The sequence below is a fragment of the Balaenoptera ricei genome, chromosome 7 (assembly GCF_028023285.1).
Source record: "Balaenoptera ricei isolate mBalRic1 chromosome 7, mBalRic1.hap2, whole genome shotgun sequence".
NCBI classification, from domain to species: domain Eukaryota; kingdom Metazoa; phylum Chordata; class Mammalia; order Artiodactyla; family Balaenopteridae; genus Balaenoptera; species Balaenoptera ricei.
The window spans coordinates 39704898-39729437 of record NC_082645.1 but is presented as its reverse complement, the minus strand read 5'-3'; the positions used below and the strand labels follow the sequence as shown (position 1 = coordinate 39729437).

Here is a 24540-nt window from a genome sequence, read left to right as displayed (position 1 = left end):
ATCTGGAGCCTGTGCTCCACAACAAGAGAGGCCGCGATAGTGAGAGGCCCGCGCACCGCAATGAAGAGTGACCCCTGCTTGCCGCAACTAGAGAAAGCCCTCGCACAGAAACGAAGACCCAACACAGCCAAAAATAAATAAATAAATAAATAAAGAAGCTTTCATTAAAAAAAAAAAAACATTATATATATATATAAAATTATAAAAATATATATGTAAATATCTTTTTTTACCCATAGAGTATATACTAAAACTTGAAAGCCCTCCTTCACCTCTACCTCCCAACTCTGTTCCTTCTCTAGAGAATTTCACCACTAACACTTTGGTAAATGTCCTTCCCCCACTTGGATCATGACTGTATCTCTAATTTTTCAATCCTAGCTTCTGAAATTTGTGAACAGGGCAATCCAGTGCAGTATGAATTGATCTTCCAGCTAAAGCATAATGAAGATGAAATTCTTAACTGCACTAGACCAGAAACCAGCCAGAATATAGTCATACTGTCCACAGGCCAATTCAGCCCAAGTCCAGAGGTAAGATACAAAAACATCTGAAAAGGACATATTCCCTGCATTCTTTGTTTCCAAACGGCCACAGAGGCAGTGATATCGTGAGGTTGGGGTGAGCTAAGGAGTTGCCCAGTGCGTATTTCCATTTGTCTGGGTGGGCAGGAGTCAGGGATGAATCCCACAACCTAGCAGTGGGTGACCTGCTCTAACCAAAATTCACAGGTTTGACTATCCCTAAAGCTGCCCTCTTCTTCCACTGAGAAGTTATAGCATTACAAAGTTCCAGAGTTGTCCCAGTTTAGAGAGGTTCAACAAGCTAGCCGACGCTGCTCTGAGGCACCTGAAAGTGACCAACAGACACTGCATAAACACAGTCTGTGCCAAAGCGGGACACTAAGCCACCCTGCACCTTCTACAGCTCTAGCTACTATCAAGCCATCTCCTGCTTAACCTCTTGCTTTTTGCAAAGGCGAGGAAATAACAATGCCTTTAACACAGCACTGTTCTAAAGATTAATTAAACTAGTATATGTAAAAAACACAAAAGTCCATCTCTTATCCCCTCCTCTTCCTGACGAATTGTCAACTTTTTAGGTTTTGCAGATAAAATATCATTTTTACTTATCCTGAGATCAGTGTTTCTGGGGTCTTCACAATACCTTTGGCAGTTAGAGCTCAGTTCCCCCAAAAAATACAATACAGCCATACGAGTGCCTTTAGGGTTTATTTATTTATTATTTTTTTTAACATCTTTATTGGAGTATAATTGCTTTACAATGGTGTGTTAGTTTCTGCTTTATAACAAAGTGAATCAGTTATACATATACATATATCCCCATATCTCTTCCCTCTTGCGTCTCCCTCCCTCCCACCCTCCCTATCCCACCCCTCTAGGTGGTCACAAAGCACGGAGCTGATCTCCCTGTGCTATGCCGCTGCTTCCCACTTGGGTTTATTTTTATTATTATGGAAACAATATTTGGGTTTATTTTTATTATTATGAAAACAATATTTGGGTTTATTTTTATTATTATGGAAACAATATTTGGGTTTATTTTTATTATTATGAAAACAATATTTGAAACCTATAGCAGGTTTTCTGGTTTCCCTTGAACAATTCTCTGAATCGAAGCATCAACATGTCCCCCACAAATCTACATCTAAACAGTGAGCCCATCCCAGTTTTTATTCTAAAGGTCAGGCAGTCAGGATTATTTTTTGCAGCAGCCGTTCACGCCAAGAAGAACAAAGCAGCAACACGCAGGAACGAAAGCAGAGGGTGTCTGGGGGAGAGTACAGCTCCTGCCCAGAGAGGAACCAAGAACAGGTTTTCCCAAACACCGCTGCCCTTCAAAGGACCGAGGAAATGACTTCCAGAAGCGTCCCTGGTAACTACACTGTCCAGCTCACAAACACGTCTGGGGATTGTAAATTCCCAGCACTATGCAGGACCTGACACCAGGCAATCTGTCTCCATGGCAATCTCACAGCATTAATGGAGAATATTCCCTGCAATGCAGTGGATGGGGTCTCCGGAGAAGCCCCCATGAGGTGATTACGGAATAACTGACTGTAACACAGAAGACAGCTGCAAACAAACCCTGGAGAAATAATGCCCTAAAATCTGGAGGTAGGAGAACAAGAAAAGGATCACAAATGAAGATTAGCATCTATTTTTATTTTTATTCTCCTTTGCATGAATAGCAAATTTCTCTTAGTTTATCCCTTGAGGATTTATACCTGCTGTCTATAAGGAAAGAGCTTATAATATGGTAAAGCATCTGATATTTTAGAATGAAAACTCCGCCTCCCACCCCCGCAAGAAACATTTCCCTTTTTTTTTTTTTTTTAAAGTTATTAGCACCTTTAATTATTATTTATTTATTTATTTGGCTGTGTTGGGTCTTCGTTTCTGCGCGAGGGCTTCCTCTAGTTGCGGCAAGCGGGGGCCACTCTTCATCGCGGTGCGCCGGCCTCTCACTATCGTGGCCTCTCTTGTTGCGGAGCACAGGCTCTAGACGCGCAGGCTCAGTAGTTGTGGCTCACGGGCCTAGTTGCTCCGCGGCATGTGGGATCTTCCCAGACCAGGGCTCGAACCCATGTCCCCTGCATTAGCAGGCAGACTCTCAACCACTGCACCACCAGGGAAGCCCACATTTCCCTTTTTTACATAAGCATTCGGGCATTTCCTAATTTCCTATTGTCAGATGTAATTACCTTTAAGGACTAAAACGATTTGTGTGTACACAGGAGCATTCAGTTGGAGCATACCTATAAGGTTTGCAGAGCACTTTAATTATAAAATGAAAACCCCCCCAGAGGGCATAAATAACATTTCCACAAAAAGTAGAAATCCATCAACTGCAATAAACAAGAATGACAGACTAATCAAAAATTCTTGTTAGTGCTATTAGTTAAAAAATGCTAAAACAGGCTTTTCGGGGTTTTGTTTTTTCAAAAAAAAAAAAGAAAGAAAGAAAACCATTAGACTGCCAGTAATTCATTAAAATTTCACACATGAAGTAGCAACAAGCTAGTTATCCTTTTCATAAGTTGAGTCCCTAAAGCCTCTGGAGAACATAGTAAGGTAATTGGCTTCTCTCTGCAGCTCCAGGGCAAAGATTGGCTGGCCACTCACAGCTTCCGCCAGAAACCAGATCAGATCTGGCAAAGGAGGCACTTTCTTTTAATACCAATTAAACAGGCCCAGTGGCAGACCTAATGGCAGGTAATTTCTATATCAAAGAAACGAAAAGGAAATCTTTAAGTTGCCAGATGGGTAAGAGCAGCTGGATACAAGATGTCATTATATAAATGGGAGGTTTAAAAAAAAATCATTCCTTTATGGGATTATTTTGCACTCAAATAGCATCTTTTACCGTATTTCCTCAAAATATTGTAAGAAGCTTAAGACATTCTCTAATCCTTTCTGCAGTAATTTTCTAATAAACTGGTCACCCAGGACTCTGCATCCTCTTTACATTCTTCTTAAACAGGCCACACGATTCTCCTAGCGATCAGTATTTCTATTAGTGTTTCGTTGTGCTCTCAAAAGAAGGAAGAGGGCCTAACAAATTAGAGCTCCCAAACGAAATGCTAACTTCTGAAGTTCTACAATAATCATGAGTCTGAGAGGGGGGCCAGCATCTTCTACATATTTAATGCCAGAAAAGCAAATTGTGTCCCAACTACGGAGGCTGCACAGTTCCACGGAGCCCCCATCAGCCTCGAGGTTACACATTTAGCTACTTAGGGAACCAAGCCTGCTGGCCTGGCAGGTTTTAAATCTGGAGAACAAATCTGCTCTAGAGATTGCTGATTTTTCCACACCTTCTCAGATTGGGATGAAATAATTTCTTTGCATGACTTCAGCAGATGGGGTAAATCTACATCCACTCTGTTAGAAAATATTATATTATGCAAGAGATGCTGCAGATATGCAGTTTCATCAGGTCATTTCCCTGCGCTTCTGACACCTGGATATCCAGGGCCTCTTTTTCTGACTTAAGCCCTTGTAAAAAGTTATCATTTTTTTTAAAGAACAAAATTCAAAAAAGTACCAGAGAAGAGGGCATGTGTAAAGACTGACCTGGCAGAGACTGGGAACTATGGACTCAAGCCCCCTCGAAGCATCATGCCCCTGGGCCTTCAGCCCTCCTTCCCCATCCTCTTGTCTAGAGTCTTCTTGATGGATTGAGGAGGAGGGGGCAGCGGTGAAGTGGAAGCTGAACTACCTAAATCTATCCCCACTTACAGGATGGTTCGAATCCTTTCTGTACATACGATCAACAAGCAACAGAGCTGGAAAAAAAGAAAGATCCTATTTCTGACAGCTGCCCACTCCCTCTATCTGTCCTTAAACAAGCAGGCTGAACAAATTTCCATGAGGCTAAAGTTGCCAACAGAGCCTCCAGATTTCCAGAAAGACTGCCCATCGATTTTAGCCCACAAGATGTCACTAGGAGATTGTGGTGGACATGTGTTGTTTTTCAGACACTCAACACCCATTCTCACAACAGCACCTTGACTGCCTTGTGAGGAATTATCCCCTCCAGTGCATGTAGTCTTGGTCAGACAACACATCAGCGTGTCCTGTCCTTCCCCAGACAAAGCACACCACCCAGCGCAGTATCCTCCGTCTCTCCAGGGCCTCTGGGTCTCCAACGCACGAGACAAGGATGGAAACACGTTTAGAGGGGATCCACTCCAGGTGTGGTCCCTTATAAGCCCAGTTCCTCAGCTGTTCTTTCGGTTCTGTGAGTCACTCATAGCCTTTTTTTTTTAATTGAAGAATAGCTGATTTACAAAGTTGTGTTAGTTTCAGGCATACACCAAAGTGATTCAGTTATACATACACGTCTATTCTTTTTCAGATTCTTTTCCGTTATAGGTTATTACAAGATACTGAATGTAGTTCCCTGCTTTCTCTTTTTGTTTAAGCTGGCAGGACCTTCACTGGCCCAGTGGGGAATGGAGCCAGGAGAGTGGAGGGTTCTCCCCACTCCTGCTTTGTAAAAACAAGGCGTGACCCCCCCCCCCCTTAAGCTCCCACGCACATGCCCTGGGCCACGCTGCCTGAATGGCAGTGGCAGAAATGAATTAAGGTTTGGTGTGGTATGTGCATTACTACGAGTCCCAGGCCATGTTCTGAGAATCAATGTTCTACTACACCCAGTGGAGAAAACCACCAAGCTCGCATCGGAAGTAGCCCATTAAGCTATAAGAATATAGGTGGGGATGGGGTGAGGACCAGCCTATAGGCACGTAATAGGATAGTATTTCATGGCTTTTGAATGACTTTGGGCAGGGAATGCTCTCTCCTGTGGCCAACTGTATCAGACGTACCGCTCTTCACTTATTTACAGTACCTGCCTGGGCCCAACTGGCCGCTGAGACATCACATTATTTTGCCTTTCCTACTCCTTTGTATTCCTACTTCATTCTGTATAACAGCAAACAGGCAAAAGCACAGGCATGCACACGCATGCATGCTTTTCCCTGATACACCCCTCCTCTCCTACTCTCCTACCGCTGGAGTGGAGCAGCCAAGTTTTTAAATTATAAACACTGTGCAAGGAAAGGAATCTCTTTCCCAAGGGAGGTGCACACAGCTGACAACGCTCCTTTATCACGTTCTGACTGCAACCTGGGAATATCCATGCGTAGCCGTCACCGCAGTGAACTCAGCGGCTGCCCTCCCACAAGTTTAGAACCAATGTGCGTACCAAATTTCAAAAGAAAGTTGGAAATATCCTGCCACTTGGGTTTTAGTGGAGGGCACTGACTCTTCTCTCCACTCCACCTTTCAAAATCCCTGCTCTCTAGTTGACATATCCCAGCCGTGCCCTCGTGACCATGAGGAATCAGGGTGCACGGGACACCACAGAAGGAATTCCAGTCCCTCCTTTTCACACTCATCTCCGTGGCCTAAACACAAACCACCAGGGCTGCAGGCAGGCTGCACCCACAAGGGAAAGAGAATGAATTCAGGAGTCAAGTGCCCTGTGGAGTCACCTTGAGCGAGTCTCCTATCCTGCCTCAAGGGCTGCTGGAGGATTAAACGCCTAGTCTCGGAACAGGACAGAAAGCCTCCGGGTTTTGTTGGATGTGCAGTTAATCCTTAATATAGTCCTTCACTCATACCTGCTCAAAGGACCACTCCACCATGCCTCCACCCGTCTCCTTTCCTGCCTGACATTTTTATACCACTACAGTAGGTTCTCTACATCTGAAAACTTTTGCTTCCAGAAAAAAAAAAAGTGTTAGCTTTCCGGACAGGAGAGCTCCATGGATCTCCCTACTCTTAATCACTCAGTGATTACATGGTAATGGTGGGGGTGAGTGGAGGGGTCTCTCAAGACCCTCCCTCTTCTCTTCCCTCTCCTCTCTTCAGGAGTCTATAGAGGACCTCATCCCTACCTATGCCTTCAATTACCTCCAAAAGATCCGTGGCAGCTCCCCTGAGCTCCAGACCTAACTTCCTATTTGGCATTTTCACCTGGATGTTGCATGGGCACCTCAAACTCCCCTCCTCACCTCCCTTGTCTCCCTTCTGGTTCTCCTGTGTTTCTTGTCTCAGTGAGCAGTTCTGCCCTCCATCCAACTCAGCAAGCTAGAAAACTTGACACTCTCTCTCCCTACAGCCTACTCCTCGCCAAGCCCTGCTGATTTCACCTCCTAAATACGTCTCTGGTCCATCCATCTCTCTCCCTTTCCACTGCCCTGTCTCTCAATTCAACGACTATAATCTCATCCCTGGAAGACCACCCCAGGTCCTAGCCCTCCTCCCACGCCCTCCAGCCCATCCTCCAACACAACCAATGGATCTTCAAAAATGCAAATCTCATCATACGATCTGCAGCTGAATATCCTTGAATGGCTTCTCTGTGCTTCCAAGATAATGACCAAAGTCCTGAACAAGGACTACATAGCCCTGTACGGGCCTGTCTGTCCCTCTCACCCATCTCAGCCGGTCTCGCCCACCCCCAGATCTCCACACTGGCCTTCGCGCTCCCGCCCCTCAGGGTCATTGTAAACCTGGCTCCTCCCACCCTACCCGCACTTCCACCCTCACATATTTTGCTCAGCTAACTGCTCTGTTTCTCTCAGATCTTATTCCCTAGGTCACTTATTGGGGGAAATCTTTGCTGACCTGAGTCAAGCTCAGGGCCCTCTGCTGTAATAACTCTTAGCACCTTACACTTTCCTTTCTTGATGAACAGCACAGACTAGCATCACACGGTTATTCATCGCGGTTGGAGCCTATCTCCCCCACCAGCCTGCAAGCTCCATGAGGGCAGAGACCATGCCTGACCACTCACCCTTTAATCTCCGGCACTGCATTAAACACATGCTTACTTAACAGACATTTATGAAAGTCTATCACGTGTCAGAAACCATACATTAGTTCTCCTGAATTATGTAAGTTAAGGGCTTAGGTAGGATCTCACCCTATAGGGCATGGAAAACAGTAAATTTCTGAGTGGATCTGCAAGGTGGGACAAAGAATTAAAATGACGCCAAGTGAACAGTCCAAGAGCAGGGGAGAGTGCCCAAAAGAGATGCCAAGGCATGAGCGTGAGTTAGGCAAACAGGGCAGTGGGCAGACCCCAGAGGACAGCTGACTGAGGGATGGAGAACTGGAGGGTTGGAGCTTGGCAAAGGACAGGAAAGAAAAGAAAAAAACAAGGTTAGTTGCCCACACCACAGTGTTTCTAAGGCCAGTTCCCCCTCCCCTTGTCAAAAGGCTTTACTGAATGTTCCAGTTGCCCAGCAGAGAAGTGACCCAAGAGAATCCCAGAAATAGAACAAAATTTCATACAGCCACTCCCTGCCTTGCCAAGCACTCCTCCCCACTCTCCTACTCCTGCCAAATTGCAAGGAATCGTCCACCAGCCGCAGGTGCTGAATTATTCAATAATTCTGGCAGCTTTCAAAACACTTGTGCAGCTAGAAAATCTCCCCCAAAGAAAAGAATTGTGTTATTTAGGCTACTAGGTCATTTCTTGAACCTCTCTTGAATCCTGGTTGGCCACGTAATTGTTTTTTCAATTGAACAGTAGCTCATGGACACCCCACCCTTCCTAGCAAAAACAGTGGCAAACATATAATCACAAGACGATCTGCTGCTAACTCTGCAGTTATAAGCAGGCAGATTACCTGCCAAACCTGCACAGCCGCCCCTAGGCTCCTGCACTTACCCAAGACTGAGATCTGATGCAGCACCTGAAATAAGTACCAAACGCGGCAGCAGAGAATCTGAAGAACAACCTCCAACTATCCACTATTCCCCTACACACACACCAAGCTGCCTTGTTTCAGTGAAAAACAAAAGGGGGACTTCTACCTTCTAACCTCTGTCACCAAGTGAAAACCATTAAAATAATCTGTCCGAGCCTGGATCTGGAAACCCTTCTTCAGCACCTCGCCCACAACCCACCCACCACTGCATGTCAGCCCTCTGAGATGTTTTCTTTGAGCAGAACAAACCAAAGAGAATGTTTCAGGGAAAAAGAAAAATGAGTCACGAAACAAGCCTTTAAGGCTCCATTTTAGGACAGAGTTTCTTCAGGAATCCTCTATTTCTGGCTCTGAAGAAGCAGAGCATGAAGATGAATTGGGCAAATAAAAATGCAAATATTTGCCAGCGGTGACTTTTAACCCCAAATCGATTATAAGACTCACATAGGAGAGAATGATATTTTTCATTTAATCAAAAGCAATCAGAGCCCCCAAAGTCTTGGGCACTGCCCTCTAAACCTCAAATATGGCTACCAGGGAGTGAATTACAGTAATAGATAGAGGCGCATCTCATTGCAAATAGATTAAGGGAACCTTGTAAACAGTCACTTGCCCACACTAAGAATGTATGTCAGGGGCTTCCCTGGTGGTGCAGTGGTTAAGAATCCGCCTGCCAATGCAGGGGACACGGGTTCGAGCCCTGGCCCGGGAAGGTCCCACATGCCGCGGAGCAACTAAGCCTGTGCACCACAACTACTGAAGCCTGCACTCTAGAGCCCGTGCTCTGCAACAACAGAAGCCACCGCAACTAGCAGCCCGCGCACCGCAACGAAGAGTAGCCCCCGCTCACCGCAACTAGAGAAAGTCCGTGGGCAGCAATGAAGACCCAATGCAGCCAAAAAATAAATTTTAAAAATTTTAAAAATTTTAAAAACCCTTCCCCCGAAAGCCATCGGGGTGTTTGGGTCAAAAAAAAAAGAATGTACGTCAGCCAAGTGATGGGGTGGGGGCGGGGATCAGTGCTAGGGAATAAGACAACATCTGCTTGTTCACATGGGTGGTTGCAAGGCAGGACCAAGCTCCACCATCATCCACTCTTTCCCAAGTGCCCCAGGATGCCAACAGTTGTAGGGGGAAAAAAGCACACGCTCATGCCTCATTCTTCCTCTCATTCTTCCTTACCATTTCTCCACCTGTTTAGCTCCATCTCCAGATGCTGGAGAACATTCTTCAAAGTCTTGTTTTTCTCTTTCTCTTTTTCATATTTCTTCTTCCATTCTTCTGCTGTCAGCTCCAGGTTCACAGAGACTGTATTCTTGATGGTCTTAGCCCTGGGGTGAAAAACATAAGGGAAAAATTCTGACCATAGCTACTAGCATTCGCTAAATCATGAATATAATGAAGCCTCAAATTCCTTTCACGCCAGAAGATTGGGACTTGGGGAGCAGGAGGGATCCTGGAACTTCTACCTATCACCCTCCTAGCTGTATTAATGGCACCACTATTCCTAAGGCTCTAAACTCACCTTTCCGTTTTTATTTCTCCTTTACTTCCTGCCAGTCTCTAGATCCAGTGGGATTTTCTTTCTTTTTTTTTAATGAATTTATTTATTTATTTATGGCTACATTGGTTCTTCGTTGCTGTGCACAGGCTTTCTCTAGTTGTGGCGAGCGGGGGCTACTCTTCGCTGTGGTGCATGGGCTTCTCATTGCGGTGGCTTCTCTTGTTGAGGAGCATGGGCTCTAGGTGCGTGGGCTCAGTAGTTGTGGCGCACAGGCTTAGTTGCTCCGTGGCATGTGGGATCTTCCCGGACCAGGGCTCGAACCTGTGTCCCCTGCATTGGCAGGCGGATTCTTAACCACTGTGCCACCAGGGAAGTCCCAGGATTTTCATTCAAATTATCTCTTGGGGTCTTTCTCTATTCCCTCTGCCACCACCTTGGTCTATGTTCTCAGTAACAACTTATGGTTATAGCCTTTTTCAAACATTCAGCATCCTCCTTTAAGCATCTTACATACCACTGCCAGATTCATCTGCCCAAGTAGAGCTTCCTTTCAATTCAATTAACTATGAAACACTGGGGATATACCAAGACAAACGAGACAAGGTCTCTGGCCTTGGAGCTTACAGTTTCTCATACCAATAAATATACAGACAAATCAGCTGTTTCTCTTACTCACATTTGGTACCTAGAATCATCCCTGATGTGTTTAACACATGTCAACACATGACACCCGAGACAGGTGGGTCACTTTACGAACTCAGCCTGGCCAGGTGAGACCATGGCTCCCTGCCGGGCACATCCTTCCCCACCACCCAGGCACTGTCACCAAGTACGAGTGGAGGGCCCACTTTTCTCAAGAAAAGTCAGAAATTAAGATTTTTATTTGTATCTCCCAGTTTAAGACAATTCTTCAGAATGATGTGTGGGACAAACAAACATGTCTAATGGCCACCATTTTGCCACCTGGGGTATAAGAGATGGAGTGGCCTCCTAGGATGGATGGCCGGGGGGGCAGTGTGATGCCACAGTGGATTTTTGGACAGTAACTCAAGGGAGCAAGAGGTGAGAGCTAAGGCACTGGGAGCTCCAGCCGCTAATGAAAACCAAATACATGATTCACTGACTTATGCACAGAAATGAACACATAAGCAGACTTGTCCAATTAAAAAGTAAATTGACGGAGGGAGATGCAAGAGGGAAGAGGTATGGGGACAAATGTATATGTATAACTGATTCACTTTGTTATAAAGCAGAAACTAACACACCATTGTAAAGCAATTATACTCCAATAAAGATGTTAAGATGTTAAAAAAAAAAAAAAGTAAATTGATGATGGCAGAATTCCACTTATTGCATACTTCTGAAGAGGTAAAAACTTCATTTAAAAATATGTGATATCCTGTTTTATTTGCTATTGACTTTTTCATTTTAAACTCCCACCCGTTCTTGTCCTGTCACATTTGCCGGCACTATCTGATGTGTGATTCGGGTTAATTACTGTTGTCATGAAATGACATTTTGGACATGATTTCCATTTCAGTGAAAGAAATTCAGCAGTCCTCACCAGTGCTGCAGACGTCATTCCAAAAATTAATTCCTAAAGCAGACAACTAAATAACCCAACTGTCAAAAGAGGAGTTAAATGATTTCAATGTAATCATTTCAGCGTAATACTCCCTCACTCACTGTAGCTTAAGGCTGCTGTCCCCAGAAGTGCTTCAACTCTAATTTTTCAAATAACAGCAATCTTATTGCTACTTTAAAGTTTATGCCAATTTGACACTTTCACCTCACCTTCTAACATCCTCAGGCAGTGTCGTGGGTGTTTCTCAGATACAAGCACAGACACTGCAGCATCCATTATCAACTTAGTTTAGTAAGAAAGTGAACAGTAATCTATGGCTGAAATGCTTGTGGACATTTAAGGGTATACTTTGAGGCTACTAATCTTTTTTTTTTACATGATTTCTTCCTTCCTTCCTTCCTTCCTCCCTCCCTTTATTTCTGCGTTGGGTCCTCGTTGCTGCACACGGGCTTTCTCTAGCCGTGGCGAGCAGGGGTTACTCTTCGTTGAGGTGCACAGGCTTCTCACTGCGGTGGCTTCTCTTGTTGTGGAGCATAGGATCCAGGTGCGCGGGCTTCAGTAGTTGCGGCACGCGGGCTCAGTAGTTGTGGCTTGCAGGATCTAGAGCGCAGGCTCAGTAGTTGTGGCGCACGGGCTTAGTTGCTCCGCGGCATGTGGGATCTTCCTGGACCAGGGCTCGAGCCTGTGTCCCCTGCGTTGGCAGGCAGATTCTTAACCACTGCGCAACCAGGGAAGTCCAAGGCTACTAATCTTACTTTTTACATCATAAAGAGTCTCTTGATTTCCAGTGATACTAGAAAGAGAAGAGTAGAGCCTTTATGCTATGCTCAGGCAGGTTTAGCCAGAAGTCCAATTTTGTGAGCGGACCCAACAAGGTTATCCCTCGTATAGCTGAACCTCATTCTCAAAGTTCTTTTAAGTTGTTGAGAAAATTCTTTTTCTCCCACTTCTGTAGTAATCTGAGTCTTGGCAAGAGATAGTCTACTCAAATTGGGAAGAGTTTAAAAAAGGTATGGGAAGGGTGATGGGAAATAACAAGGGATAATGGGTACCCCACATTAGTGATGGGGGTGCCGTTACCACCCTTAGGCTAAAGGGGTCCCAGAGGGAGAGAGTTATAAGAAGAAGGCTGTCCATACTCACAGATACAGAGAACGAACTAGTGGTTACCAGTGGGTAGAGGGAAGCAGGGAGGGGCAAGATAGGGGTAGGGGATTAAGAGGTACAAACCACAATGCATAAAATAAATAAGCTACAAGGATATATTGTATAGCACAGGGAATATAGCCCATATTTTATAATAACTATAAATGGCGTATAGCCTTTAAAAATTGTGAATCACTGTATTGTACACCTGTAATTATATAATATTGTACATCAACAATACTTCAATTTTTAAAAAAAAGAACACATTAAAAAAATTTTTTAACCCTTAAAAAAAAGAAGGCTTCCCAGTAGAAGCTGTAACAGCCTTTGGTCTAGGAACACAGCCAACCCAAAGTGACCCTTCAGGGAAGGAGTCAAGAAGTTAATACCCTGACCTCACTCTCTTCTCTCCTTATGACTGCCTGCCCATGTTCCTTCCCCATTGGTGGAACCTAACCGGGAGCCAGAGGCAAGGGAGCCCATTGTAGTTGTCCAGACTGGTCACTGTCCCAGGGCACAGAGCAGAGCAGAGATGGTACAGAAGCAATCCGGAGGAGCAGATGGAAGATATACAACCCAACTCCCATTTGGAACTGAGAACAATGGTGGGAAACCATGTCTCCTGCTGCTGTCCTAGACAGACTCCACTCAGTCCCAAATGAGGCAGAAACATCATGCCTCTCCATCCACTAAAGGTAGAACATGAAGAAATCAGCTAACACTGACTGGGAGAGAGATTAATTATCCCAAAAGTGCTCGACAGATTTAAAATAATCTGAAATAAAATCTCAGGAGTTTTGCATGTGTCTATAGAAATTGACAACCTGATTCTAAGATTTATAATAAAAATAAAGAGGGCCAAGAATAGCAAAGACAGTTTTGAAGGACAAAGCTAGAGGATGGAATATCAACACATTATAAAGCCACAGTAATTAAAACTGATTAAATAGTCCAGAAACTTTAGAATAGAAACAGAATAGATTATCCAGAGACGGACACTCGGCTATGTAGCCATTTGATTTACAACAAAGGTGCACATATATCACAGAGGGAAGGGATGGTCCTTTCAGTACACGGTGCTGGGACGGGGGTGGAGGTGATGATCTTTATCGACTCCCCCAATAACATATAAAAAATTCTATTACAGATGAATCATATGCATAAGCGTGAAAGGTAAAACAATAAAGCTGCTAGAAGAAAACAGGAGAGTATCTTTAAGACCTTGGGGTAGGCAAAGATTAATTTCTTAAATAGAATAGAAAGAAAAGATAAATTTGACTTCATAAAAATTTAAAACCCTCTCTTCATTAAAAGTCACCATTAAAAGAATTAAAACATAAGCTGCAAAGTGAGAGAAGATATAAACAATCCATATATGTGCCAAAGGACTTATCCAGAATAATCCCTATAAATCAATCAGAAAAAAGTAGACAACCGGTGAAAACACTGGGCAAAGATCTGAATAGGAACTTCACAAAAGAAGTGCCAATAAATACCACCCACAAAGGGTGCCGAACAACATTAGCCTTCAGGGAAATGCAAAATAAAATGACAATAAGATACTTTTACACACCCAATAGGATGGTTAAAAATATTTAAACTGATAATATCAAGTGTTGGTGAGGATGTGCAGTGACTATAATAATCAATTGCTACTAGAGGGAGTATAAGCTATTCTAATCATTTTAGAAAACTCTTTGGTACTATCTATTAAAACTAAATATCTTATATCCTCTGAGCTAGCAATTCCACTCATAGGTATATAACCGACAGAAATGAGGACATATGTTCACCTAAAGACATGACAACCAATGTCATAGCAACTTCATTTATAATAGCCACAAGATGAAAACAATCCAAATAACCATCAACAGTAGAATGGATACATACATGTTATATTCATACAACAAAATAGTATATAACTATGAAAACTAAACTACTCCTACACCTAACAATGTAGTGTACTTCAAAGATACAATGTTGCATAAAAGAAGCCAGATACAAAATAATACTGCATGTCTTTATTTGTATCAAGTTCAAAGACAGCAAACAGTAATCTAAGTTGACAGAAGTCAGGATGACACTTACCCTTGAGAGTTGGGTACTGACTGGGAGGGTTCAAAGAAAGGCTTCTAAGACGCCAGGTGGTGGTTACATGTGAATATACATGTATATTTAAATTTTTACCGAGTTGCATACTTAAATGTATTTTACTATATGTATGTTATATTCAACAAAAATAAGTTAAGAAAAATAACTGATGTGGAAAGAAATCAAGTCAGATACAAGAATTTCTAGATTGTGGAAGAAACAAGAGTTACTAAGAGAGATACTGAACTTCTGTGCCTGGAGTTATTTCTTTTTAATAGAACAAATATTCCCCTATCTAGGAGGTTGAAACCAACCTTGCAAAATGGAATAAAGAGTGTCTTGGTCCCTTGCTCCCACAAGAGACCTAGAATAAAAGCATGTTGAACATCTATAATCTCTTTTTGCTTCTTACCATGAACTTTAGGAAAACCTACAGAGTAAAAGGGCCTAATGATTAGGTTCTATCTAATTTTACCGCCAGTGTGGATTAGCTAGTGGTCTGATGAGTTTTTTGTTTTGTTTTGTTTTTGCCTTGTTCACTGTAGAGCATGTCCAAGTGTCTTCCAGCTCTCATACTCTTTGCTCTTTTATTTTGGCATTTTCCACATACGTGCTAGCTGTCAATCACGCTAAGCAGTGTTACATCTGGACCCTCTGTTCAAACACAGTGAAACGACATGGATCCTGGGCACTCAGGACACAGTGCCAGGACCCATGAGCATTTCCTGCTCAGCCTGGTTTCCAAAAGAATTTCAGGGAGCTAACAAGGAAACATAAAACTGATGGGATAGCAGAAATTAAGAAATGCTCTTAAGGCAGGTTTTATCATTTTTTCTAGCTGAAGCTATATAGCAATAGCAATACCACCCAGCCCTATAGTTTGGGACATCACCTCCTTGATACAGGAAAAAAAACCCAATAATGGGAGTCTTACCATAGCCATGAATTTACTGCTCATTCATCATCTTTATGGGTCAATTTCACTGTGCTAACATATGATTAATCCAGTGTGACCTCATCACTCACAAAGGAGCACAGAAGTATCTTGGGTCTTCACTTTCAAAGATCCTCAGTTTGGTTTTTCAACCAGATCCCCTAAGCTGTATACAGAAATAAATGCCTGTTCCACAAGCTATGACCATAGCAGACACTGAGCAAAATCCTAACCAAAGGCTAGTTAGGGGAAGAACCTTAATTAATATTAGGTTTACAACTTAATAGCAAGACCTACTTAGCAGGAATGAGCCAAATCTTAAAGGTACAATGATCAGGGTATCTGTTCTGCAGTTTTTCTTTGCTTCAGCTTGCTTTAGAGAGTTAAGCACCACTTAAATAATATGATCTAGGCCTGCACCAGATATAATATCTCTTCTCCCCATAGGGAGGGAACCAGGATCCGGTTTTTAAAAGATCTCAAAGCTAATGAATGTTAACCATTTTTGGAGAAGGCAGACCAAGCACAGCAGACAGAGAGCAGAGGCCGCAGTACGTATTCCACCTAGATCTCCGTACAAAGACAGTTACGTCAGAAAAGGACACACTGACATATGCCACTGAAGGATGGAAAGAGGAAGACTCTGTCCTCTGTCCTCGTGTGTTCTGTTATGTTCTCCTCAGCACCTCTCACTTACTCTGTCACTGAACTTGCAGATTACTTGTTCAGAACCACATGCCCAGGCTTCCAAGATTACTGATCATGTGCATTTCTACCACCTTCATTAAGCCCCCATATGTGATGACACCATTATTTGGCACTTGAATCAAACCCTTGTTGAAGAGGGGAAGTCGTAGAACCACTGGCTCACATCACTCTATGTCCTGTTAAATCCCATCCCCATCTATTTCCTGAATAATTGCCTATATTTGTACTTTCTGGCCAAGATCAGTTCTAAATGATATAGAAACTACATACTGTTGGAGTTTCTTCAAATTACCTCGGCCTCCCCCAGAACAGCTAGGAAGATGTTTGTTCTTGGTACCTTCCTATCTCTTGTTTTCAGCATTTTCTTTCCCTCTCCAGGATAGTACTGGCATTTGAACAAGGAGCTCTAGACAAACCCACACCTTCAATGCATAGAATAAATCTGTAATGTATGATTCCACATGGTGAATGGTGTGCGTGAGAGAGAGACAAAGAGACTGAGATCCTCCCATTGTGGGGTGGAAGAGGGTAGCTGAGCACCCCTCTCTATCAGTCAGGGTTCTCCAGAGAAACAGAACCAACAGGAGAGAGAGAGAGAGAGAGACAATGATCTTATATATCTGATATCTTATATATCAGAGAGGATATCTATCTATCTACCTATGTATTGAAATTGGCTCACTGGAAACTCAGGCAGAAATCGATGCTACAGTTTTGAGGCAGAATTTCTTCTCCAGAAAACCTCAGTTTTTGCTCTTAACGCCTTCATCTGATTGGATGAGGCTCACCTGTATTATGGAGGGTAATGTGCTTTACTTAAAGTCAACTGATGGTAGATGGTAACCACATCCACACAAAAAATTCATAGCAACACCTAGGTTAGTGTTTGATTAAATAATTGGCTACTACAGCCTAGTCAAGTTAACACATAAAACCATCACACCTTCTAATCTGCTCTGGGTCATAGTTCCCATCTAAAACACCTAACCTTCTTCTGGACACATGACTGCCGCAAAGCACCTTCCCATTTCCTGGTAAGGCCATTTCCCTGCTCATGAGTCGGGGATGTAGGGAAGGAGAAATTAAAAGCTTTAAATTTTGTTGTTTGAAAAATTCTAATCTCCAGAGAAACATTAAGAAATGACCAGCTTGGATAAAGATTTGGCATCTGGTTAAACTAACTGTGGTCCACAGTGTTTCCTCCTCCAAGAGCAAAAATTAACCCTATTGGTGTTTGGCAACAGGCCCTCCAACAGGGGGAGATTTGATGCTTTCTCCATCCCCTGTCAAACCTGCAGCCAAGCATCTCCCTTGGCCAAAGTGCTTGCTCTAGTCCTGCAGGGAACTTGTTCTTATGCTCTGGGGACATGCATTTTGCACACACACCACTCAGGCTCTGCCTAATCCAGCTGCCATTAAACCGAGCGTGAAATGAAACAATTTTTTTTTTCAAAAAGTGCATATCAGAAAAAGAAAAAAGAATATTACTTTTCCTAAACTATCCATTCTCCTTTCACCTTTAACATATAAATAAAGCCTTTGAATTATTCATGCTGGATCAATCAAACTCTTGGTGTCAACAATGTGCTGATTCAGGCTTTTTCTAAACTGATTGGTCTGCCCCCTGGGGACTCACCTTTCCCTCATTCCCATCACAAATCAAGGTACGTTAAATAGGCTTCCATGACTGGGTGATTTGATAATTGATAACTGGGTGATTTTCATACTTCTAAAACGTAAAAATAACCTTTTTGAATAGTGCTATAAAAGCACTTTGGGGACTTCCCTGGTTTCGCAGTGGTTAAGAATCCGCCTGCCAATGCAGGTTCAAGCCCTGGTCCGGGAAGATCCCACATGCTGCGAAGCAACTAAGCCCGTGCGCCACGACTACTGAGCCTGTGCTCTAGAGCCCGCGAGCCACAGCTACTGAGCCCGTGTGCCACAACTACTGAAGCCCACGTGCCTAGAGCCCGTGCTCCGCAACAAGAGACACCACTGCAATGAGCAGCCCGTGCACCGCAACAAAGAGTAACCCCTGCTCACCACAACTAGAGAAAGCCTGAGCACAGCGATGAAGACCCAATGCAGCAAATAAATAAATAAATAAATAAATTTATTAAGGAAAAAAAAAAAAAGAACGCATTACTTTTCCTCCGAAGGTTTCAGTATGCCTGACAGCACTTCATTAAAAAAAAAAAAAAAAAGTACTTTGGAAGAGTAATTAAAGACTAAAAAATGAAACTCTGGGCGCCAGATGAAAAAGAAAAATTAGTGAAACTGCTCTAATTTGAGTTCCCATCCTTTAAAGCAGGAAGTGTTCAGCTTCCTGACAGAGGACGGCTTTTTGACTCTCTGCTGCCCTCAGGCATCTGTACACTCTGTCATGTTTCTACTGCTTCAAAGAACCTACTACTGTTTTATTCAGAACATCAATACAGTATAGCCTAGCAACAAACATGGACTTTCTTCATGTCCTTGAAAGAACCACGTGGCAAGAACTAAGGAACTTCATGCTGCCCTTAGGTTTGGCCACCCCTGCAACAAGAATATCATGAACACTCGTTACACTGAATTTGGGAGATGCCCGGCAGTCTTTTCTGAGTTCATAGTGCTTAATCTCATTAGCTATCAGATACCATGTCTAATCTGATGTTCAGACTCATGTCTGCGTGTAATTGGGTTCAATGTGTGTAGTTAACAATAAAGCGGGTACTGATCCCACAGAGAAGTTAGATGTCTTTGAAGAATCCATTAACTAACTCGAAGGTGGAGGAAAGGGAACAAAATTTCACACAATTCTAATGAAAGGCAGGAAAACAAACCAGATCTAAACCCAACCAAATTTCTGGACATAATGGTGTCATAGTTCAGCAACCGCTCTAATGTTCTAGGGATTCCTACATAATAAGCATTAGGTTCATCTGCTCATTCATTTTGATAACATTTGTCTGTTGACCACCTACTGTGTCCTAGTTGTCCTAGGTGCTTGTTGGGACAACTGAGGCTGGTAATAAACTACTCCTTGTCCTCATGGAGCCTAGGATCCAGATGACTCTGACTAAAGAATATAGACCAACCTATTTCATTTGAAAATATAATTGACATACTATTTATTTCCTGGAATCCTAAATTATCAGCAGGATTTCTTTTTTTTTTTTTTTAGTATGCATACTAAGGGTCTTTTTTTTTTTTTTAATATTTATTTTATTTATTTATTTATTTTGGCTGCGCCGGGTCTCAGTTGTGCATTGCGGACTCTTAGTTGCAGCATGCGGGATCTAGTTCCCTGACCAGGGATGGAACCTGGGCCCCCTGCATTGGGAGCACAGAGTCTTACCCACTGGACCACCAGGGAAGTCCGAGGGTTTTTTTATTTTTATTTTTTTTTAACATCTTTATTGGAGTATAATTGCTTTACAATGTTGTGTTAGTTTCTGCTGTATAACAAAGTGGTGGTCACAAAGCACCAAGCTGATCTCCCTGTGCTATGCGGCTGCTTCCCACTAGCTATCTATTTTACATTCTCTACATCTGTGTCTTTATTCCTGTCCTGCCCCTAGGTTCATTAGAACCTTTTTTTTTTTTTTTTTTTTTTTAGATTCCATATATATGTGTTAGTATATGGTATTTATTTTTCTCTTTCTGACTTACTTCAGTCTGTAAGACAGACTCTAGGTCCATCCACCTCACTACAAATAACTCAGTTTCATTTCTTTCATTGTATATATGTGCCACATCATTTTTCTCCATTCATCTGTCGATGGACACTTAGGTTACTTCCACGCCCTGGCTATTGTAAACAGTGCTGCAATGAACATTGTGGTACATGACTCTTTTTGAATTATGGTTTTCTCAGGATATATGCCCAGTAGCGGGATTGCTGGGTCGTATGGTTGTTCTATTTTTAGTTTTTTAAGGAACCTCCATACTGTTCTCCATAGTGGCTGTATCAATTTACATTCCCACCAACAGTGCAAGAGGGTTCCCTTTCTCCACACCCTCTCTAGCATTTATTGTTTGTAGATTTTTTGATGATGGCCATTCTGACCGGTGTGAGGTGATACCTCATTGTAGTTTTGATTTGCATTTCTCTAATGATTAGTGATTTGAGCATCCTTTCATGTGTTTGTTGGCCATCTGTATATCTTCTTTGGAGAAATGTCTATTTAGGTCTTCTTCAGCAGGATTTCTTTAATCATTCATTCCAGAAATTTAATTCTACTCCTACTTCATTCAGTCCTGATTCTTATATTACACCCATATCCTTGTACATTATGTCACGTTCAGTCCAGTCCCATGCATGACCATGACTTTCCCAAGCCTGTTGAAAGATGGAGGAAAGGGGGAACTTGCAATCTCTGGACACCTTATTCTGTGCCAGACCTTGTGCTACATAAAAACTGAAGCAACTCATTTTATCCTCCCAATAATTATCAGAAGTAGGTGTTATTATATTTCTTCCTATAGGCAAGGAGATTCAGGCTCCAAGAGAAGGAAATGAGAGAAAAAAATGGGTGAGAAGCAGAGCTTAGCTTCAAAGCTGGAGTAACTGACCCCAGAGGGCTGTGCTCATCAAGGTCCCCAATCAAGCAGCCCACATGGAAGAGGTTGTGGGTCAAATGATATAGTCTCGGCCCTATAACATCCTGCACATTTAGTTATTTACTGGCTGTGTGGTCTCAGGGGCAGGACCTAATGGCTTGGAGCCAAAGCCTCAATTTCATCCTCTGCACAAAGGGGAGAGATGCCTACCCGACAGAATTTCTATGAGGATTTTGACATGCCTGGCACACACTAGTTCCTTTAAAAAAGTGCTAGTGATGATGATACTGATGATGGCTTCACTGAGATCAGAAGAAAGAAAATCATCATTCAGACTTATACCTAAATCTCTTCCTATAGACAGTTGCAAATGCCTACGAACAGCAGCAGCCTTGAGACAGAGCCCATGCCCCAGGAAGACTCTGGCTTGCAAAGATTCAGATTATCTTTGCTTTGTGGATGAGAATTTTTTTTAAGAGATGTTCCCTTTATAAACGCATTCAGTGCTGGTTTCCTCAAACATGTCTTCAGAGGAAACTGTTAAAGCTCAAGTTTAAGAAACCAGGAGAGACAGTTACAGAAAGATAGAGAAGATGAAAAGGCAGAGGGCTATGTACCAGATGAAGGAACAAGAAAAAACCCCAGAAAAACAACTAAATGAAGTGGAGATAGGCAACCTTCCAGAAAAAGAATTCAGAATAATGATAGTGAAGATGATCCAGGACCTTGGAATAAGAATGGAGGCAAAGATTGAGAAGATGCAAGAAATGATTAACAAAGACCTAGAAGAATTAAAGAACAAACAAACAGAGATGACCAATACAATAACTGAAATGAAAACTACACTAGAAGGAATCAATAGCAGAATAACTGAGGCAGAAGAACGGATAAGTGACCTGGAAGACAGAATGATGGAATTCACTGCTGCGGAACAGACTAAAGAAAAAAGAATGAAAAGAAATGAAGACAGCCTCAGAGACCTCTGGGATAACATTAAACGCAACAACATTCGCATTATAGGGGTCCCAGAAGGAGAAGAGAGAGAGAAAGGACCAGAGAAAATATTTGAAGAGATTATAGTCGAAAACTTCCCTAACATGGGAAAGGAAATAGCCACCCAAGTCCAGGAAGCGCAGAGAGTCCCATACAGGATAAACCCAAGGAGAAACACGCCGAGACACATAGTAATCAAAGTGGCAAAAATTAAAGACAAAGAAAAATTATTGAAAGCAGCAAGGGAAAAACGACAAATAACATACAAGGGAACTCCCATAAGGTTAACAGCTGATTTCTCAGCAGAAACTCTGCAAGCCAGAAGGGAGTGGCATGATATACTTAAAGTGATGAAAGGGAAGAACCTACAACCAAGATTACTCTACCCGGCAAGGATCTCATTTAGATTTGATGGAGAAATCAAAAGCTTTACAGACAAGCAAAAGCTAAGAGAATTCAGCACCACCAAACCAGCTCTACAACAAATGCTAAAGGAACTTCTCTAAGTGGGAAACACAAGAGAAGAAAAGGACCTACAAAAACAAACACAAAACAATTAAGAAAATGGTCATAGGAACATACATATCGATAATTACCTTAAACGTGAATGGATTAAATGCCCCAACCAAAAGACATAGACTGGCTGAATGGATACAAAAACAAGACCCATATATATGCTGTCTACAAGAGACCCACTTTAGACCTAGGGACACATACAGACTGAAAGTGATGGGATGGAAAAAGATATTCCATGCAAATGGAAATCAAAAGAAAGCTGGAGTAGCTATACTCATATCAGATAAAATAGACTTTAAATTAAAGAATGTTACAAGAGACAAGGAAGGACACTACATAATGATCCAGGGATCAATCCAAGAAGAAGATATAACAATTATAAATATATATGCACCCAACATAGGAGCACCTCAATACATAAGGCAACTGCTAACAGCTATAAAAGAGGAAATCGACAGTAACACAATAATAGTGGGGGACTTTAACACCTCACTTACACCAATGGACAGATCACCCAAAATGAAAATAAATAAGGAAACAGAAGCTTTAAATGACACAATAGACCAGATAGATTTAATTGATATATATCGGACATTCCATCCAAAAACAGCAGATTACACGTTCTTCTCAAGTGCGCACGGAACATTCTCCAAGATAGATCACATCTTGGGTCACAAATCAAGCCTCAGTAAATTTAAGAAAATTGAAATCATATCAAGCATCTTTTCTGACCACAACGCTATGAGATTAGAAATGAATTACAGGGAAAAAACGTAAAAAGGACAAACACATGGAGGCTAAACAATACGTTACTAAATAACCAAGAGATCACTGAAGAAATCAAAGAGGAAATCAAAAAATACCTAGAGACAAATGACAATGAAAACACGACGACCCAAAACCTATGGGATGCAGCAAAAGCAGTTCTAAGAGGGAAGTTTATAGCTATACAAGCCTACCTAAAGAAACAAGAAAAAGCTCAAGTAAACAATCTAACCTTACACTTAAAGAAACTAGAGAAAGAAGAGCAAACAAAACCCAAAGTTAGCAGAAGGAAAGAAATCATAAAGATCAGAGCAGAAATAAATGAAATAGAAACAAAGAAAACAATAGCAAAGATCAATAAAACTAAAAGTTGGTTCTTTGAGAAAAAAAAAAAAAAAAAGAAACCAGGAGAGATGGGGCAGGCAGGATGATCACCACAGTACTCTATGTTTCCCATAAACAGATACAGGTTTACAGGTATTCCGTGACCCTTAAGAAAAAGTAGGTGTTATCCTACTGCAATCCATTGACCTAAGCATTTTGCTAATCAAGGAAGTGATCTGAGAGGAAGTAAAGGACCCAAATCTAATTTAAAAGATATATTAGTTCTACAACCGTTCAGTGTAATTATTATTTATTTAGACATCCCACAGGTGCCATGACTGGGTAATTCTATGTTCTGTTGAGGGTTCAGGAAATGACTGGGGTTTAATGCGGTTTAAACAAGCCGTAACAATCTCCCATTCAGAATGCCGACCACCATCTGGCCTTTCGCTAGGCATCTTAAACGATTTCTCAGGCATAACCACACAACACACTCCCAGGAGGAAGGCAGGGGGAGTGCTCCATGCATAAGGCAGCTGGAGCCCGCAGAGAACTGGTAACTTGTCTAAAGATCACACAGTTGTTTGAAGGGAATGACAGCAGTAGAATCCACTACTCCCAACCCCAGGTTCAGGCTCAGCCCATTGAGCATGGAAGATGCTCAGATTGCCCCAAGCCACAGCACCCCAGCACTCTGGGAACTAGCACCTGAGGCAGCCATGCAGGGAGGATGGGGCTCAACACCTGAAACTGACAGACCACGACTGAAGATCAAGAAAGGAAGGGATGGGGGCTTCCCTGGTGGCGCAGTGGTTTAGAATGTGCCTGCCAATGCAGGGGACACGGGTTCGAGCCCTGGTCTGGGAAGATCCCACGTGCCGCGGAGCAACTAGGCCCGTGAGCCACAACTACTGAGCCTGCGCGTCTGGAGCTTGTGCTCTGCAACGGGAGAGGCCGTGACAGTGAGAGGCCCGCGCACCGCGATGAAGAGTGGCCCCCGCTCGCCGCAAGTAGAGAAAGCCCTCGCACAGAAACGAAGACCCAACACAGCCAAAAATAAAATAAAATCAATTAATTAATTTTTAAAAAAATAAAATAAAATAAGACTCCTTCCTTTAAAAAAAAAAAAAAGAAAGGAAGGGATGAAGTAACCCATACCCACAAATGTTGCTGTAGGATTACTG

At 42.6% G+C, this 24540-nt stretch overlaps 1 protein-coding gene across 1 annotated transcript in view; it reads right to left on the bottom strand.

Moving 5' to 3' along the window:
- Positions 1–24540, bottom strand: part of KIF5C (kinesin family member 5C) — a 172612-nt gene that overhangs the window by 54002 nt on the left and 94070 nt on the right. Inside the window, exon 11 of the mRNA XM_059927129.1 lies at positions 9431–9579. Within this exon, the coding sequence (XP_059783112.1) occupies positions 9431–9579 (149 nt within the window). The remainder of the gene's footprint in view (positions 1–9430; positions 9580–24540) is intronic.